Source organism: Solanum lycopersicum, chromosome 8 (genome assembly GCF_036512215.1).
Source record: "Solanum lycopersicum chromosome 8, SLM_r2.1".
NCBI lineage: Eukaryota > Viridiplantae > Streptophyta > Magnoliopsida > Solanales > Solanaceae > Solanum > Solanum lycopersicum.
Window position 1 is genome coordinate 45102626 of NC_090807.1, and position 20812 is coordinate 45123437.

Consider the following 20812-nt stretch of genomic DNA (forward strand, 5'->3'; position numbering starts at 1 on the left):
TCTTCAAATGGGGGTGGCATAGTTCATCATAATTCTAAGTAATCATTAGTTGTTTAGGTGAAGTTTAAAACACACCTTCATTTAGCCCTAATGGGGTTAAAAGAATTGGTTCTTGGCAAGTTAAATTTATCATTCTTTCTTTGGGGATTGTGTGTTAAGGTACCAAGGGAGATTATGTGTTCCCGACGTAGATGGGTTGAGTGATCAGGTCTTACAAGAAGGACATGGGTCCCGCTAATCAATTCATCTGGTGTCGACAAAAATGTACCATGACCTAAGGAAAATTTATTGTTGGGAAGGTCTAAAAAGTGACATAACGGAATTTGTCACTAAATGTCTGAATTGCCAACAAGTAAAGGTCGAACACCTAATGACGGGTGGATAACTGCAAGAGATCAAAATACTAACTTGTAAGTAGGAAGATATCAATATTTACTTTGTAGTAGGTTTACCCCGGACCCAAAAGTCCTATGACTCCATATGAGTGGTTATGGATCAATTGTTATCCCCGTCAAGTATTAATATTCTGACGAGGATTATGCAAGAATCCTCCTAGATGAGATTATGTGCCTCAATGGCATTCTTTTATCCATCATATCAAATCATGGCGCAAAATTCATATCTAGATTTTTGAGGTCGTTTAAAAAGGGTTAGGTACTACATTGAAGTTGAGCACTGTTTTAATCCCCAAAAGGATGGTCAAGTGGATCATATGATATAAATATATGCTTAGAGCATGCATTATTGATTTTAATGGGAGTTGCGATAGGCATTTACCTTTAGTGGAATTTTCAAACAACAAAAGATTTTATTCATCTGTTTCGATGGCTCCCTAAGAAGCCTTGTATGGTAGGAGGTGTAGTTCACCAATTGAATGGTTTGAAGTGGGTGAGCCATCGCTTCTTGGTCCTGAGTTTATTTATTAAACTCTAGCAAAGGTTCATATCATAAGGAACCGGTTGCAAATTGCCTATAGTAGGCAAAGGTTTTATGCCATAATAGGACATGTTATTTGGAGTTTGAAGAATATTATAAGGTGTCTTTAAAAATTTTAACGATGAAAGTGGTGGTTAGGTTTGGCAAGAATGGGAAATTGAGTCCTCGTTATGTGGGTCACAATAAAATCTTGTAAAGATTTGGTAAGGTTGCCTATTGATTGAAACTTCCGAATGAATTCGCTTCAGTTATTCAGGTTTTCCATGTTTCAATGTTGAAATTGTTTATTTGGGACGACGAGTCCGTTCTTCTTACTGAGGGTCTTGGTGTCATGGATAACCTCTTTATGAGAAAGTCCCCATTCAAATTCTTGATAGTCAAGTCAGGAAAGTTAGGCATAAGGAGGTGGTATCTGTAAAAGAGTTATGGAAAAATCAATTAGTTGAGGGTGCTACATGGGAGGTCGAGGCCGATATGAAGTCCCGTTATCCTCATATTTTTTAGAATTAAGGTTAGCAATTTTTTTTCATTATATAATTATGAAAATAATTTGTGGTTTCTTGATTAATGGGTGAAGTGTTGCAAAAGTTGCATTTTTTAAAACGTCACAGTAAGTTTTACAGTGAAGTCATTGTAGTATTGCTATTAAAAACTTGAAATTTTGGTTTTTTGTCGCTTTGAGTTATGTTGTGCATTTTGATATGGTGAGTCTTCATGAAATAATAGGTAGCATTTTTTTAGGTTGAACATTGTGCTAATTGACTCATGTGATGTATGTTGAGCTTATAAGTATTGTGAGAAGGAAATGCTTCATGATGATGTGTTTTGAGCGTTAGGTGTGGTAATATGAAATTCGATATTTTCCATGTTGAAGTGACATGAATTATGTTAAATGGATGTTCTTAATTGATTGAGCTTCTAGTCTAGGGTCTATTGCTTCCTTCAAAAGAATTTTACTATGGTTCAAGAACGAGTGTTCTTACGGGGAAGGGGGTAATGTAACACCTTCAAAATCCAAGACTCATTGTAAACCCTAGCATAAATGTCATTAAGTCAAAACATTTTTTCTATGTCTATTTATAAATAGTATAGGTCTTTTTGGAGGTTTAAGAACCAAAACGTGAAAAAACATCCTGGAAGTTGGTTCAAAGGGATGTTAGTGTACCTTAGCCTTTTGACTAAATTTTAGGAGTCGAAAATGTAAGAAAATTGGTGGAAAGGTAGCTAAATGGTGATTTGAGTTGTTTAATGATTGAAACGTCTGGGTACGACTCCCTAAGGATCAACCAAGGGCCCTTGAAGAGGACCCCAATAGTTTGATGCAGCGTTGACTGGAAGTGTGCATTGACGAGAAAGATGACGGTCTGTGTGTGGCTCGACGGTATGTCAAGGCCACATCATCCCACACATATAAAGATTCGTGAAGGCTCCTTCTTACCTAGATACTATTACACGCGATGAAATGGGGGTTGACACAGTGTCGAGGCCACAATCATCCCACACTTAGAAAAATTTGTGAAAATCTGTGACAGAAATGTCTCTAACCGAGACAACGGAGTGCAAGATGGAGGACGGGTGTTGTCCACCCACTCACCGATGGATCGTCGATCGGGGTCTCATTGGTGAGGCTCGAGTTTCACAGATAAATCTTTAATTGATTCATTTAATTAATTAAGTGTCTTAGGGGCTAGTTAGGGATTAAAGTGAGATTACATAAGTTAATTAAGCCCCAGTTTAAATACCCTTATCCCGCATAAACCTAAAGACAACTCTCTAAATAAACACTATTCCTTTTCTTTTATTTCTCTATCTACATGAACTCACCATTGAAGGCTACCAAGAACTAGGGTTTTGGGGGATCGAACAAAAGGGTGGATTCTTCATCAAATTTATTAGAAACATTAAGGTATAGGTTTTATTCACCTTTGAGATTCTTTCCTCAAAGGTTTACTTCTAAATAGATTTATAAAAGTTGAGTTTTTTAATGGTTTTAATTTAATTACGAAATTCAAGTCATAGATCAGGTTATTAATGACTTCTTAGGATTATATTGTGTAGATTAACATGTAATTCAAGTTGTTTATGATAGTTGTTGATGGTTTGGTCTAAATTGAAGAATATGATCCTCTATCCCTAATCGTAGGTAATGATCTTGACGTATGTTATATTGTGATCATTCAATTGATTTTGTTGTCTATTAGATTTTTATCCTATGGTGATATTAAGATATTATTAAGATGAAATATAGGCCTATCATGCTAGTTCTTGAGATGTTATTTAGGATATGAATTATAATGTAAAATTAGCCTATGCACCTTGTCTCAAGTTGTGATCTAAAGATGAATTGTGTTATACAAATGCAATTGGTCATGTTATTCTATTGGTTATCATTTTGAGATGATGTTACTCCCCAAGTTGGGATGAGTTATCAGTTGGGGTAACACCTTGATGATAGACTATGAGAAAGACTTTGTAAGTCTTAGAATATCTATCTTTACGTCCAATTGTGATTAATTGTTGTTAATCCATAATATTACGGTGGAGTATGACTTATACTAGGATTATAGGGTTGTATGATGTTACATTGAATTGTTTTTACTATGTTGCGAGGTTTATCAAGGTTTATTTGCTATAAAGATGACGAAAACTATCAATGGGCCTTAATATGTTATGAAATGCTAAAGTGTTAACCTCACTTAAATGAATAATGATGAAAGGACTTATACTCAAACAATTCTTATTGAGCTATTGACGATGATAATATATAATGAGTATATTGTATGGCCTAAATGATGTTATGATTGATAATTAAAGGCTTAAAGACATTTCAAAAAGGAATCTAGCTTAGCACCGAGTAAACTTGATAGAGAACTGTCCTTCCCCCCATTAGGAAGGTAGGAACACTACATTACTCTTGAGATTGGATACTATAATACATGGCGCATAGAGAGGGTCCCAACTAAATCTACTAATTCTTGAACTATGTTGCCCCGTAGGAATACTAGCTAGTGGATCCACGTGGTTGCTATGTTTTATGTTTCAGTACTACCATGGCAAGTAGTCCGCCTTCTTCCGCGGTAGAGGTTTATGACATCAGATTCCACAGTAGCTCATATGGTCTATGTCGGTTAGGGAAAGATGTTCCCAAAATCTTAAACGAATTAAAGGACTTGAACTATAACTTGGATAACCTAAGGGGTATTGCTTAGTATAGGTACGGGTATGAGACTCTAACTAGAAATTGCAGTAGTTAGTCTTGAGGGGTATCTTAGTAGGAGGTTCTTATATGTTTATCCTATGATAATATATGATGTATATGGTGATCATGTCATATTGTTGATACTATATGTTGATTAGTTAATTTAAGAAAATGCCATGGATTAAAATTATAATATACAACGAAATGCAAGACTAAATTCCATGATATGTAAAGTTGGACATTGGTCATGTTTTGTTGTTTAGGATACTTTATTGAGTAACGTTACGGGGCTTTGCTTGGCCATTGCCCTTATGGACTTGATTAGGACACGTGAGTAGTTGTCTTGCTTATTATGATTTGTTTAACTCTTATTCATTCTTGTGATATTATTCCTTGATGTTAGAGTTGTATATAATCATGGTTTCATGTGTGATGGGATAAGTATTACTTGTTGAGATAGTAAGCTTGTTTGGTTGATTAAAATGACTCACTTGACTTTGCATTAATCCCCTAAAGCGGTAGAATGGCATGCTTTAATACAAATTTCATTTTACCATGTTTTGCTTGTGTATGTAAATATGATATCATACTTAGTACATGTGGAGTACTAAACCCATTTTCTTCCCTTGTCCCAAACATTTTAGGTTCCGGTCGTTGAAGAGTTTGGGAGGTGATATTGTTGATGGCTTGGATTCTTTATTTCATCCAAATGGGTTAGGTCCTCAACTTTTAAGGGCAATGTGATCTTCTAGCTTTGGATTTTTTATGAGCTTATTGGCTCTATCATTTCATTTCTTGTTATTTAAATATTGTACTTTTGTGTGACCTATACATGGTCTTGTCGAATTGATGTTAGGACTACGCCCATATTGTGATATCCGTTTAGATGGTATGAGACGAGACAATTATTGAGACTTTATTCCATATTATTATATATATGTGCAAGAAAATTAGAAGCCTATGTAACCTTCCTATATGAAGGGTTTGTGCATACTCGATATGAATTTATATTATGTGTATGTAGAGGTCTATGTAAACCTCCAATTAGAGAAATCATTTTGTTATGTCTAAAAGCTTTAAATTTTTCTGCATTTTCCAACCTATGAATGTAATGACATGAAACTAAGACGCTAGTCTTAGACATTAAAAAGGATTACGACGTCACTTACTTCTATGGGGTAAACCCGGATGTGATAATTATTTATTCTAAAATTTTGGAAACCTTTTGTTATGTGCTAAATGATTGTCCTCAAGCTATTTTACTTAAATATTCATGAAGGTCTTACTTAATTGGCATTAAAGCTTTATTTACTAAAATGTTCCTTTTCCCATGTTTTCCTATATGTCATACTTAGTACATTAGTTTGTACTAAGCCCATACATTTTAATACTTAATATGTATAGGTTTGAGGAAAATTGAAGATTAGAAGACAAGTTTGGGAATCGACTCTCTCAAGACTAAGTGGTCCCTCATATTTTCGAGGACATAGTTATATTCCATAGTTTCTACTACTAAGATTCATTATGTATTTTAATTCAATGTATAAGGATCGTGTACGTAAGATGTTTATGTATGTCTTTAAGTTAGACTGTGAAGACGAGACTCCTTATTAGTATCTATAATAGATATTTCTCTTCATTGTAATTGTCGTGAAAATTTTGAATTCCGCACTACTTTTCATATCCAATGTAGTAAATGATAGCATATGTCCAGCAAAATACATCAGGAAGGTCAAGTACGCAATTTTCCAACCTAAGTGTTGCCCTAAATGCAAGGGGTACTTTCGGTTCGTAACACATGGGTGTAGTTTCACCTAGTTCATTTTAGGGACGTTACATTATCCCCACATGGAACAACATTAGTCCTCGAATGAAACTAAACACTTTTAGGGACATCAAGAACTCAACTCGAAGCATATAACACATCACATTATGGTATAAAAATTCTTAGTTTATGAAACAAGCTTACAAGAAACACCAACATAAGACTATTATGCATCTTTAGCAACACATGAAACTCGTTGGAACAGTTTCCACAATTCAAGGAACACACTTATTTCTTCATTTTATCTTGATTTATGGAAGAAATACCTTCTTAAAATTAATTACCAATATACCCATAAAGAAATGGTAACATATATAGTATGCAAAACAGTATATCAACAAAGAAGATCATAACTTAAGGATACTTGCAACTTAAACTCCCCCCACATAAGGTAAACTCATGTAAGAGAAAATAACTAAGGATAAAGAAAATATGACTTACTTGCTTTTGTTCCAGATTAGTCTTATCCTCTACATCCGAGTGCAATAAAATGATTCCTCTTTGGATCATTAGGATGTAGACCACCTTATGAGCTTAGTAGACCTATTTCCCTTTATTCTTGAGGTTAGGGAATTCTCTCATTTTGTGACCCTTATTTCCACACGAAAAGCAACCTTCCATACCGGCAAGAGACCTACCAAGTGTTTCTTTCTACGAGTAGTACACCTAGACCTCTCAAAAGTATGGTCACCTCCATGGGAATTTACTGTTCGAATCCATATCCTTCTTAGTTTAGGGTTTACTTGGTTCATAAACCCTAGGACTCTTACTATCCCTATTACTCTCCCTAAGCTTGGACTTGTAATGATTTTTAGCATACACCATAACTCAAGATATATCCATGTCATTAAGGAGGATTACTGTAAAGAACTCATTTTCCACTAAGGTAGACACCACCATCACAAATTTATTCATTCAACCCTAGGGTCGACTACCATGGTAGGGGAATACATAGAGTGTTTGGTGAATTTGAGAGAGTACTCTTTCACGATCATTCCCCCTTGATGAAGGTTCATAAATTTCATCAAAATTCTCTCCCTAAAATATAAAGGGAAATACCTATCAGAATTCCCTCTTTGACCACTTCCCAATCTACCGGACATGCCTCTAAGGTTCTCCCCTCCTTCCATTGATCAAATGACACTTGAGCCACTTCTTTGAGTTGTTACTCTACTAGATATGTCTTCTCTCTAGGATTCACGACCATATATTAAACCACCTTGAACACCTCATCTATGAGGACTTATGGTCTTTATAAACCTTTGTGCCATGAAATATAGGAGGGTTCATCCTAATGAAATTCCGGATTCTAGAAGTGGGATTACCTGCATTTGGTTGAGGTCCATCTCCGAGGTTAGCTTGACAGCAACATGATTAGTGGTGACTTGAGCTTCATTATTCATGAGTTGATTGACGATCCTTATAGCAGGCCATATCTCCACATTATTCATGTCCCCTTCAACATAGGGAGCTTGAGGACCTTGGTCCATTGAAGGCATTTTGGGTAGTTCAAGTTATTGAGGTTCTTGAGGTACTTGAGGGGGAACAACCTCATTAATATCCTCTTTGTAAACTATAAGGACTTGCTTATCACGGGGAGGGATTCTCTCATAGCTACTCCTCCATCCTCCCCAAATCCCTAATTTCATTGATTGATTAAGGTGAATTGTTGAGTTCTACGAATATGTCACTCGTTTACATTGATTTTATTTATGTTAATACTTCATGAATTGACCTATTTCACATATTTGTTGTGAATCTTGGTTAATAAAGTATGAAGTCCTATTAAGGATAATGAGTTATGATCTTGATTTTCGTTTAACTTTAATTATGCAAGGTGAAATCTACTTATGTGATAATGATGCTACAGCTAATTTTTTGGTTGTGATGTTGGTTAGAAGGATCACTCATCCATAACCCTATTTCTATGAATTAACTATGAAGAATGTAATTATCTTATGATGTGACCATTATATGATTGAATGCAGTTTGTCATAATTATAAAGTAGTATCTAATGTGAAATTATAGTTCTCTTTTTTAATCACCTATGAGTTATTTGATAAGATATTTAAATATGGGTGTACAAGAGACTACTGTGAACTTGTATGTACCTATATAATGATTACTATAGGGAATAATTGTTTAGTACCAAAGGTCATGTAAATGAGGTGGAGGTGTAACGTTAGTAAGTCCGACCTCCCAGATGGGTTTCTCACGCCTAGTAGTGTGGATTTCCATGATATATTTTCTGTCAAAAGAGTTAAAGCTTCATGATTAGTAGTCAAGGTTTCTAGAAAAAATATCCTTGTCCATTAATTATGCGATCATATAGGACTCTAGCTTAGTGGATCCCTTAGTCTCAGTTGGTAGGGAATGGAAGAAGGTGAGAACCTAAGAGGGAAATTCTTTTTAGAATAGGTATGAGGTTTAAGACAAAACTAGGTTCAAGAAAATGTTTTCTAATCAAGGATCATTTAGTGCTCCAAGAACCAATAAGAGTAAGGACCATCCCCCAAGCCCAATGAGGGAAAAATTTATTAGTCTTATGTTGATAGGCCTCTTTGTTCTAAATGTGGTAGAAGGCATGATGGGAAGTTGTCCCTAGCCGAGTTGAAAGAACTAAAGGCTCAACTCTAAAATTTTATAGATAAGGGTTGTATTCAATCAAACATATCTCTATGTGGTGCCTGGTATTATTTGTGAAGCAGAAGGATGGGTGTTTGAAAATGTGTATGGATTATCGTCAATAGAACATAGTCACTATAAAAAATAGCTACCAGATCCCTAGTAATTATGACCTATTTTATCAATTCCAAGGAGCTAGCTACTTTTCAAATATTGAATTAAGATTGGGTAATTAAAAACATATTGTGAGGTAGGTTAATATTCGAAATATGACATTTCGAAAAAGATATGGTCATATTGAATTCCTTGTTATGTTGTTTGGTCTATAAAATACCCTAGTGTCCTTCATGGACCTCATGAATCAAGATTTTAGAATGTATTTTGATTTGTTCATGATTTTCCTGATTGGTGATACTTTTATATATTCAAGGAGTAAGGATGATCATATGGATCATTTGAGAATAGTTTTACATGTTATTAAAGATAACAAACTTTTTGCTAAGTTTATCATGTGTGATTTTTGGTTAAGGTCAGTCGATTTTCTTGGTGACATTGTCTCTAGTAAAGGGGTTGACATTTGAGTCCGACCTACATTTGACATTTTCTAGGTTGGTTGTCTACTATAGGAGGCTTTTTGAGGGATTTTCATCTATCTCATCTTCATTAACAACATTAACCCGAAAAATTTCCAAATTTGAATGGTCGGAATAATGTGAAAAGAGTTTGTAATTATTGAAAGATAGACTCACCTCTAATTATTGTGATGCTTTCCGTGTGGGTCTAGGATTTTTTCTTATGCAACATGGAAATGTCATAGCGTATGCTTCTAAAACTCAAGACACATGAGAAGAATAATGCAATACATGAACTTTAAATTGTAGCCGTGGTATTTGCCTTAATAATTTCGAGACACTATCTATATGGGGTACATGATAACTACTTCATGGATCATAAGACTCTAGAATATGTATTCACCCAAAATTTGACTTGAATTTACGTGAAAGAAGATGGTTGGATATTCTAAAAGATTATTATGTGAGTGTCCATTACCATCTCAGGAAAGTTAATGTGGTGGCGGATTATTTGAGTCGAGTACACATACGTAGTGCGATGCATTTTGAAAAGGATAAGAAAGAGCGAGTAAAAGAGGTTCGTAGGTTTGCCCGGTTTTGAGTCCAACTAGAAGATTCTCTTTAGGGTGGTCTCATGGTTCGCCATACTTCCAAGTCGACCCTAGTGGTTTGTATGAAATCCAAGCTACACATTAATTATTTATTGATGGAGTTAAAGGAAATAGTCATTAGTAAAGCTAATTTGTCCTTCTCTATAGGGGAAGTTACGGTGTTTGGGCACCTAGAAGGATTGTGTACCGGAGGGAATTAATCATGGAAGAGATTGATTGATCCTGAAATTCCATTTACCTGGGTGCCACAAAAATGTATCGCGACTTACGAGAAACATAATTGTGGAATGGTATGAAAAGTGATATAGAATATTTTGTCACTAAGTGTTCAAATTTAAAACAAGTGTAAGTGGAGCACCAAAGGTTGGGTGGCTTGACTCAAAATATAGACATCCCACGTGGATGTGGGAGGATATTAACATGGATTTCATAGTTGAGCTACCTCGTACCCGAGCGCAACATAACTTAATGTGGGTCATTTTTGATAGTTTGACTAAGTCCAAATATTTTCTTCCAGTCAAAGTCAAATATTCAGCAAAAGATTATGAAAAATTATACCTCAAAGAAATAGTTACATTTCATAGAGCCCCTTTGTTCATCATTTAGGATAGAGGTACTCAATTTACCTCCAATTTTTTGAATGATTTCCAAAGTGGGATTGGTACAAATTTTAAACTTAGTACCCCTTTTCATCCCAAGATGGATGGTCTAGAGGAATGCACTATTCGAACCCTTTAAAATATGTTGATGGCTTGCGTCAACAACTTCAAAGGTTATTGGGATGATCACCTACCTTAGATTTAATTCTCCTACAATAATAGCTACCACTCTACGATATCCATGGCACCCTTTGAAGCACTTTATAGGATGAGGTGTAGATTTCAGGTTGGATGGTATGAGGAAGGTGAGTTTGCCCAACATCGTCCTGACTTTTTTTATGAATCTCTTGACAAATTTCTAGTTATAATAAATAGGCTTAAGGCATCGTAAAGTCGTCAAAAATCTTATCCCGACAATTATAAAAATTGAATTCCAAGTAGGAGATTTAGTCTATTTGAAAATTTCACCAATAAAAGGGGTGATGAGGTTTGGAAAGAGGGGGAAACTTAGTCCACGTTATATGAGGCCTTATGGAATGTTTAAGAGATATAGGAGTGTTGCCTATGAATTGAAATTGCCAAACGAGTTTGCCATGATTCATCCACTATTTCATGTATTTGTGATTAAGAAGTGTATAGGCGATCCGCTTTCCATTCTTCCATTAGAAGGTTTAGGGGGTTAAAGAGGAGTCTTCATATGAGGAAGTCTTTATTGAGATGCTGGATCACCAAATTAGAAAATGGAGTAATAAGTAGGTTGCATCCATAAAGGTCCTATGGAGGAACAATCTTGAATGTACAAAATGGTAGGCCAAGGCCAACAAGAAACACGATATCCTCATCTTTTCCCCCTTACTCCTAGCCAAGATTAAGGTTAGTACATTCTTTATATGACAATATTTAATATGTTGAACTTATTATGTTTTTCTAATTATGTGCATATTATAGGAGAAATTAATACCTAAGTTTACTTCTTGTCTTTCTATGAAATATTTTTATTATGTTGGCTTTCACCTTAGTATGTTATTTGCTATAACTGTTCATGTAAGATCATAATGAGAATACTTGATATTATTTTGAAAAGAAATAAACATGTCAACTTTTAATGTTCATATTGAGCTCATATTGAAATGGAAAAGATAGTACCTCCTTATGTGATATGAAAAGTTGAGCTTTTTTTATAAGTATGTGTGAAGTTAATTCCTAACTAGTGATATCATGTTTCTGTGTTGAAAGGATTTGAAATTTCATCCCATGATCCGTGACTCATTATTATATTGTTGGTTGGTTGGATTATAGTCTTGAGTCTTTCTCCCTATAAAAAGATTTAGAAACTCATTTAGGGACGAATGGTTCGTAAGGGTGTGTGTGTGTAAGTATTGACACACCCAGAAATTTCGATGAACTATACTAGAGACTAAAATGTCAAGTAATAATGATTTTAAGCCTAAATAAGTGTAAATAAATTTATTGAGAAGTTCCAGACACATAGCATTAAAGAAACGCCTTAACGTCCGGAAAAATTGCGAAATTTAACTAGTATATGTCCCTTTGTTTGGGAAAGGTTTCTGAGGGTCAAATGAAGTATAAAACATGTAAAAAATAATTTGGATAGGTGGAGTATATTATATAGAGTCTAAACGTCTGATAACGATACCCTTAGGACCACCGGAAGGGTCCTTGAGAAAGACCCCAACATATGTGGGCAGTCTACCAAAGCAGCCTGCGTAAGTCAGCATTCAGTGGGCTGCTGCGCGACGCACAGATCACATTGACCTCACTTGTTCAAATTTCATTTTCCAAATAAAGTGTGTCATGACCCCACGACGCAGAGACACTTCACAAATTCGTAAAAAAATTATTCTGGGTGTTTTGACTTCACAAATAAACCAAGTAAAGGGTGACTATATAATGTGTTAGAGTAACTTTTAACCCAATTTTATCACTCAAATCAAGTGCCGCAACTTGAAATCACAAAATCTCTCTCTCTCCCAAACTCTCTCTCTTCCTTCAAAACTACATTAAAGTCAGAAACAGCTCCATGAAGTAGATCAAGCTGTCATGTTTTTTGACCAAATTACGCGGCTTTCTCATCTAAAAGGTATGGTTTATTAAAATTACTTTAATAATGGCCTTTATTTATGGCTGACACACTATTTACACATACTATTTACTACTTTTACATTTTTACTCCAGCTATACATCTAAAATATAATTATCTACTCCTTCACACTTTGAACATATATGATTGGGATACTTTTGTCCTATTAATTTAAAATATCTTGTCATCAAATTAGGAGAAATAATTTTTTTCCTAATTTCTCTTGTTATGGGTGCAGTTTGCTCTGGTTTTAATAGGCTTAATATCCACTGCCTTAGGTCTTCCATATCTGCTGCTCGGATTTCTCTGCAGTTGGAGTATATGATTGTTTGATATCTGTTATACTAATTCCTTATTGCATTTTCTTTCAAATAGTTGTTTGCTATCTCATTGAATATAGTAGCTATTCCAACAGTTCTCTTATTTGCGTTACATACTCCTGCCAACATATTTTCTTTTAATCTTTCTTTCCTATGTTGTAGTTCTTGTCTTTTTTCATCTATTTTTTCTATCAGTTGTTGCTTATATATTTCTTTGTTCATATTGTTTTTTCAAATAATAAACATATTTATTTGGTGCCAAAGGTAGAAAATAATCAAATAAGATATGGAAAACAAAGCTTAAACAACAAATCTACAAAAACAGCTATACTCATTTATGTTCATGAGTAGCTAAATCAATTTATTCTTGATAATCTGTTGTTGATCATAATTGTTTAACATGTTTTAATAATTGCCTACTAACCATCTTTAGAAAGTTTGCTACAGAAATATTCTGCGGATAGGTATACCCAGACTATGCCATCCTAAGGTTGAAACCGATAGGCATGAAGGTCGTTTAGGGGAGTAAACAAAGTTGAGGCGCCGTTAGGGTAATTGATCAAAGAAGAAAACTGTAGTAGTGACCAGACGAGAACAAATAGTGGGTTGTTGTGTATCTGTATTGATCCATGCTGCAACGTTTTGATTTTTTACGAAGGTAATAAAAAATCACATCGATGTTCTATAAACAAAATGAAAACAAAGTAAGAAATGATATACATCTAAAAATATAAAAAAGGAAATATAATTATTAGAATATAGTATGATACTTTTGCTAATTAAATAGTATGATACTTCTACAGAATGTATCATTGATAATTAAATAGTATGATACTTCTACAAAATGTGTCATGTTATTATAATATAGTTATGACTGATACATATTTGATAAATAGTTTAATATTTTTACCTCACCAAACCAACATTTGTTTGGCTGTGACATGGCATAAAACCAATTCTTGTTCATTGGAAAAGCAACAACAAAGTCCATCATCGTAAATCAAAAAGAAGAAGATTTTGATCTGTATTTATCGTCCGATGGGTTCCTTCATATATGATACATATGTTTTGAATATATGTACATGATACATAACACTCACTTAATTACAATTTTTATATAACAAATTATCATGAATTGGTTGTATAAAAAATGATTACGCCTAACACTAGCAAAAATAATGTATAAAGCTTACTTATTGTTATGATTTTTTAGAAGCCCCCTTGACAACGAATTCATGTAATCCTCAGTAAGTTTCGGTGAAACTTTATTTGTAATGCCACATCCTTCGAAAGGGAAATGGAGTCGAGCCATATCGTTCAATTTCTCTTTTCCCTTCTCGCTTGACCCAAAAGAAGTACAATACGGAGATTGAATCCTTCTCGAAGGCATTCTATTTCTATGCGCAGGAGTGACTGCATCAGCTTTAACAGTAATCTCCGTTATGGAAATATCAGTGGGTAATTGAGTATCGGTCAACAAGTACTGGCTTCTACCTATATTCTGTGGATCGTAATAATATAATGGTCTAGCATTAGTAGGATCTTTACTGAAATCTTTGATAAGCGCTTCTATTGCTGCTTGAGTTGATGGCAATATTGTTGTTGAAGTGGAAGATTCCTGTATAATATGATGTAATGATTTTTTAAATAAATTTGTGTGTAATTAAATTGTGTGTCATAAATCAAAATTGAAAAATGTACCGATGCATCCGTCGTTGTTTTTTCAGGCAAAACATGAGGGATGTTGTGCTGAACATTGTCATGAACGTCTTGCTCCATAATATGTTCATTTAAATCTTGGTGCGACTGATGTGCGTCACCATCCGGAATATGCAGTTTTGAAAAAAAAATTTAATAAAATTTGTGCTGATACGTAACATTGATTATAATCAAATGATACATAGTATTGAGTAAATGTGCATGATACTTGACAAAATATAAAATGAAAAGAAAACTGTCCATGATACATAGCATTGACTATATGTGCATGATACAAGACATACCAAATGTATCATAAACATTACCTTTGGATTCTCACTGACTAGTTGTTCACCCTCATTTACAGAAACACCAACACCATCCACATCGACATCCCCTGCATCGTCGATGATTTGATGTTCACCATTTTTACCAGAAAAACCAACACAATCATCAGCTACACCACCTATATCATCGAGATCAATTGGTATTTGCTGAGATGTTTGTTTGTCAGACTGAAATGTGCTTGTATTAGCCTGAAAATTGATGTTTTCCTTGCCTACAGATTGCATCAGCTGGGAGTGATTTGCTTTTATCAAAATAATCAGTTCCTCAAATTTCTTGTCAACCTAAAAATTGTAGATACATTTAGGACAAAAAAATTGTTTAAAAATAACAAAATAATTTAATTACGTAAGTTTTCAAATGTCCTTTCAACTTTTAAATATGAGGAATTATATTGTTGACATTATGTGAATATGCATACCCATGAACATCAGTAGCCGGGTTCGAAGACACGTCTGGAATAGAACCATGTACATCAGCAGCAGATTTCGGTGACACTTATGGAACAGAACCATGTACATCATCACCAATCGAATGTTTAGACAGATTTGACATGGAAACATGTGCATCATCATCCGGTGTCGGAGTCACATTTGATTGATCAGGCTGGTTCTGTTCTGACACCTTTTTTTTTTTGAATAATCCCTTTTTTTCTTCTTTTTGGCGGTGGTGGAGGAGTTGTATCAGACACTCTAGAATATGTCCTCAATAACTGTTCAGGCAGTTTTGTGGAGAAATTATCTAAATCATCTTCCTCATTTGGTTGTACTAATGGTAGTGATGAAGAATGAGCATGTTAAACTTGAGCAAGGTCAAAAGCTTCAATTTCCTCTGTTGTTGGGACAATGTTTGAACATTCATTCTGAATGTATCACCACACATAAGATAATTTAACTATTAGATAAAATAATTGTCACGACCCAAATCGGGCCGCGACTGGAACCCACACTTACCCTCCTATGTGAGCGAACCAACCAATCTAAACCTTAACATTTCAATATAATATCAACAGATTATAATGCGGAAGACTTAAACTCATTAATAAAAACCAATTCATTAACTTCTAAAAACTCAACAACTATTATTATTATCCCCAAAATCTGGAAGTCATCATCACAAGAACATCTACTTCCAATTACTAATCTAAGAGTATCTAAGAAGCTAAAATACATAAACAGCTAGTCCATGCCAGAACTTCAAGGCATCAAGACATGAAGAAGAAGATCCAGTCCAAGCTATAAGCTTTAGCTCACCCTGAAATCCGGAGTAATGAAGACTTGCTAGAGTTGCGGTTGAGTTGAAGACGATGGCACGTTTGCTGAACTCCACAAATAACAAAGAAGAAAACATAAAAGTAGGGGGTCAGTACAAACACAAGTATTGAGTAGGTATCATCGGCCAACTCAAAATAGAAAACAGTATATATCAGATAACATCATAAAATCAACTAATATCCTTAGCATGCAGCATTTACAGTTACCATAACCCTTGGTTACAACACCAAGCACATCAATGAGGACTCACACCTCCTCATCATACTCATTTGGGAATTAGGTTCATTAGATTGAATATATTATCATCTTTCAAGATTCATTATCTTTATTCCCCTCGTGTCGGTACGTGACACTCCGCTCCTCATATACTATCCTGGTGTCGGAACGTGACACTCCGATCCTCATTATATCCTTGTGTCAGAACGTGACACCTGATCCATATTCTATCCTGGTACCGGAACATGGCACCCGATCCATATACTATCCTGGTGTTGGAACGTGACACTGCGATCCTCATATACTATCCTTGTACCGGAAGGTGGCACCCGATCCATATTCTATCCTTGTACCGGAACGTGGCACCCGATCCATATACTATCCTGGTACCGGAACGTGGCACCCGATCCATATACTATCCTGGTGTCGGAACGTGACACTCCGATCATCATATACTATCCTGGTACCGGAACGTGGCACCCGATCCCCTAATCTCACTACTCTCGTTCATCAAGCCTTCTTTTACACTAAGGTATCATCATTAACAAAGTAGATTAGGGTTTCTTTTTCAAGATTTAAGATTCAATAGCTTCATCATGCTTATTTCAACACAATTATATAACCACAACATGCAAACACACAATTAAGCATATAGAAAGGTTTACAACACTACCCAATACATATCATTCGCTATTAAGAGTTTACCACGAATAGTGTATAAAAAACCATAACCTCCCTCGCCGAAGATTAGAAATAAAGAAAGCAAGTTCCCAAAGCTTTGTTCTTCTTCTCGTTTCTCCTCTTTCTCGTTCGATCCCCTCTCTCTCTCTCTCCTTCTATTCTTTTCTTTTTCTTATTCAAACCCTCTTTCTTTTCTCCTAATTAGCATATAATTAAGAATAAAAGATGGAAATAATAACCTACTAATTTACTCAAGGTTACCTCTTTTAGCCCCCAAGTAATTGAGTTATTAATATTAAACCACTAACTTTATAATTATAAGCCAGAATAGTAAAAAACGTCCCTTAAAACATTAAATAAATCTGACTCCGCCTGGGATTACGCAGCCTGTGACGGGCCGTCGTGCCTGCGACGGTCTGTCCTGCTGCTCTGTCATAGAGTTCAGAGACTGAAATTCTCTGAAGAGTCTATGACGGTCCGTCACGCCTGTGACGGTCCGTCCTGCTATTCCTTTACGAAGTTCAGAGAGTCGATTTCAGTACCCATTTTTCAGAATTTCTAAGTGTTTTGAAACGAGACCCCTCGACGGTCCGTCGTTCCCAAGATGGTCCGTCGTGGGTTCCGTCATCTCAGCCTGTTTTTCCAGAAATAAAAGCTGCTGCTCAAAACGACTAAACAGGTCGTTACAATAGATACCAATTTACCCATCGTTCGTCCCCGAACGATCACAAGAAGGAAAACAAGGGCAAAACGGAGTACCTGAATCTGTAAACAGGTGTGGGTATCTTTCTCACATATCAGCCTCTTTCTCCAAAGTGTCTTCTTCGACGGGTCGATTCTTCCATTGAACTTTGATGGATGCAATCTCCCTTGACCTCAACTTGCGAACTTCTCTATCTAAAATAGCCACAGGCTCCTCCTCATAAGACCAATTTTCATCGAGCAGCACTGAATCCCAACGAATAATATAGTTTCCATCCCCATGGTATCTTTTCAACATAGACACATGGAATACCGGATGCACTCCGGACAGCCCTGGAGGCAAGGCTAACTCATAAGCCACCACCCCTATGCGCTTCAGGACCTCGAAGGGACCAATATACCTTGGGCTTAGTTTACCCCTTTTTCCAAACCGCATCACCCCTTTCATGGGCGAAACCTTCAGTAAGACTTGTTCACCCTCCATGAATTCCAAGTCTCTAACCTTTCGATTGGCATATTCCTTTTTCCTACTTTGCGCCGCTAACAACTTTTCTTGATAGATTTCACTTTATCTAACGATTCTCTCAGAAGGTCAGTACCCCAAGGTCTAACCTCGAATGAATCAAACCACCCAATGGGAGACCTACATCTCCTACCATACAATGCTTTAAATGGGGCCATGTCAATACTTGAGTGATAGCAATTATTGTATGAAAACTCCGCTAAGGGTAAGAAGTTATCCCAATGACCACCAAATTCTATCACACAAGCACGAAGCATATCCTCCAACACTTGAATCGTTCGCTCAGACTGACCATCGTTCTGAGGGTGAAAAGCAGTACTAAGGTCCAACCTAGTACCCAATTCCGCATGCAGTGTTTTCCAAAACTTAGAAGTACACTGCGTACCTCTATCTGATATGATCGAGAGTCGAACCCCATTCAATCGAATGATTTTTGAGATATATATTTTGGCTAACTTCTCGGCATTGTAAGTCACCTTGACCAGAATGAAATGAGCAGATTTAGTTAAACTATGAACAATTACCCAAATAGAGTAATACTTACTCATTGTCTTTGGAAGACCAACCACAAAATCCATTGCAATTCTCTCCCACTTCCATTCAGGAATGGGCATTCTCTGAATTGTCCCTCTAGGCCTCAGGTGTTCATACTTTACTTGCTGACAATTTGGACATTTGGCAACAAAGTCAACAATATCGTGCTTCATTCTGCTCCACCAAAAGTGTTGCTTTAGGTGACGGTACATCTTGGTTGTACCAGGATGTATTAAATATCAAGAACTATGAGCCTCTGTAAGAATAGTGTGGATCAAATCATCAACGCGGGGCACAAATACCCTTTCCTTAATCCTCAAAACACCTTCCTCATCCATTATTGCTTCTTTAGCCTCTCCTCGCAACACCATATCCCGAATTCGACTTAGTTTCTCATCATCAAACTGTTTCCCTTTGATCTTGTCAAGAAAAGAAGATCTCACCTCCATACTAGCCAAAAGTCCTCCCTTCTCATTTAGTTCTAACCTCATAAAGTCGTTAGTCAGGGTCTGAACCTCTTTAGCCAATTGACGTCTAGAAACTTGCAAGTGAGCTAGACTTCCCATGCTCCCTGCCTTTCTACTTAAGGCGTCTGCCACAACATTAGCCTTTCCTGGATGATACAAGATGGTAACATCATAATCCTTCAGTAGTTCCATCCATCTCCTCTGTCTCAAATTCAAATCCCTCTGAGTAAAGACATACTGTAGGCTACGATGATCCGTGTAGACTTCACACTTAACTCCATATAGATAGTGTCTCCATTGCTTTAAGGCAAACACTACCGCAGCCAATTCCAAATAATGGGTCGATAATTACGTTCGTGCACCTTCAATTGCCTTGAATCATAAGCAATTACGTTCTTCTCTTGCATTAGCACTGCACCGAAACCCGAATAGGATGCATCACAATAGACAATGAAATTCTTACCTTCCACTGGCAGGGTAAGGATTGGTGCAGTAGTCAACAAGGTCTTGAGTTTCTGAAAGCTTTCCTCACATTCGTCCGACCATACAAATGGAACATTCTGCTTAGTCAAGTTCATCAATTTGGAAGCAATGGAAGAGAATCCGTTGACAAATCGACGGTAGTAGCTAGCCAGACCAACAAAGCTCCTTATTTCTGACACATTAGTAGGTCTTACCCATTTCTTCAGTGTCTCAATCTTAGAAGGATCCACCATCACCCCGTCCTTAGAAACCACATGACCAAAGAAGGACACTGCATCTAGCCAAAACTCAAATTTGGAAAATTTGGCATAAAGCTTTTTCTCCGTCAACATTTCCAATACCATTCTCAAATGCTCTTCATGTTCCTTCTCTCTCTTTGAGTATACCAATATATCATCAATAAATACAATTACAAATAGATCCAGATACGGCTTAAAAATCCCGTTCATCAAGCTCATAAAAGTAGCAGGGGCATTCGTAAGACTAAAAGACATTACTACAAATTCGTAATGCCCATACCTAGTTCGAAAAGCATTCTTTGGCACATCCGTTGCCCGTATTTTCAATTGATGATAACCGGATCTCAAGTCAATCTTAGAGAAGACACAAGCACCTTGTAACTGATCGAACAAGTCATCAATGCGAGGAAGAGGATACTTTTTCTTAACCGTTACCTTATTTAGTTGTCTGTAGTCTATGCACATTCGAAAGCTCCCATCCTTTTTCTTCACAAATTATATCGGAGATCACCAAGGGGATGCACTTGGTCTAATGAAGCCTTTGCTTAACAACTCTTGAAGTTGGGCTTTTAACTCTCTTAACTCCACGGGGGCCATTCTATAAGGCGGTATAGAAATGGGACGAGTACCCGGTTCAAGATCAATACAGAAGTCAATATCCCTATCTGGTGGCATACCAGGATAATGCACGAAACTTAGCCTCATATGCAGTAACCGACATCCTACCTTGCTCTAAACTTAAGAATTCCTCTCTTTTCCTATCCCTCAAGGTCCGCGGGATATACATCTCCATAAACAAATTAGAGAATGATGCCCAAGTCATAGGTGTTGCCTCTGTCGGTTGACACTCAACATGTGATC

The 20812-nt window shown here is 36.2% G+C and overlaps 1 protein-coding gene across 1 annotated transcript; it reads right to left on the minus strand.

The window, feature by feature from the left end:
• Nucleotides 1–17793: 17793 nt before the first annotated feature.
• On the minus strand, nucleotides 17794–18189 carry LOC138337969 (uncharacterized). Its single transcript, XM_069288416.1, has one exon. The coding sequence runs from the start codon at nucleotides 18187–18189 to the stop codon at nucleotides 17794–17796; it is 396 nt and encodes a 131-aa protein (XP_069144517.1).
• Nucleotides 18190–20812: the final 2623 nt, after the last annotated feature.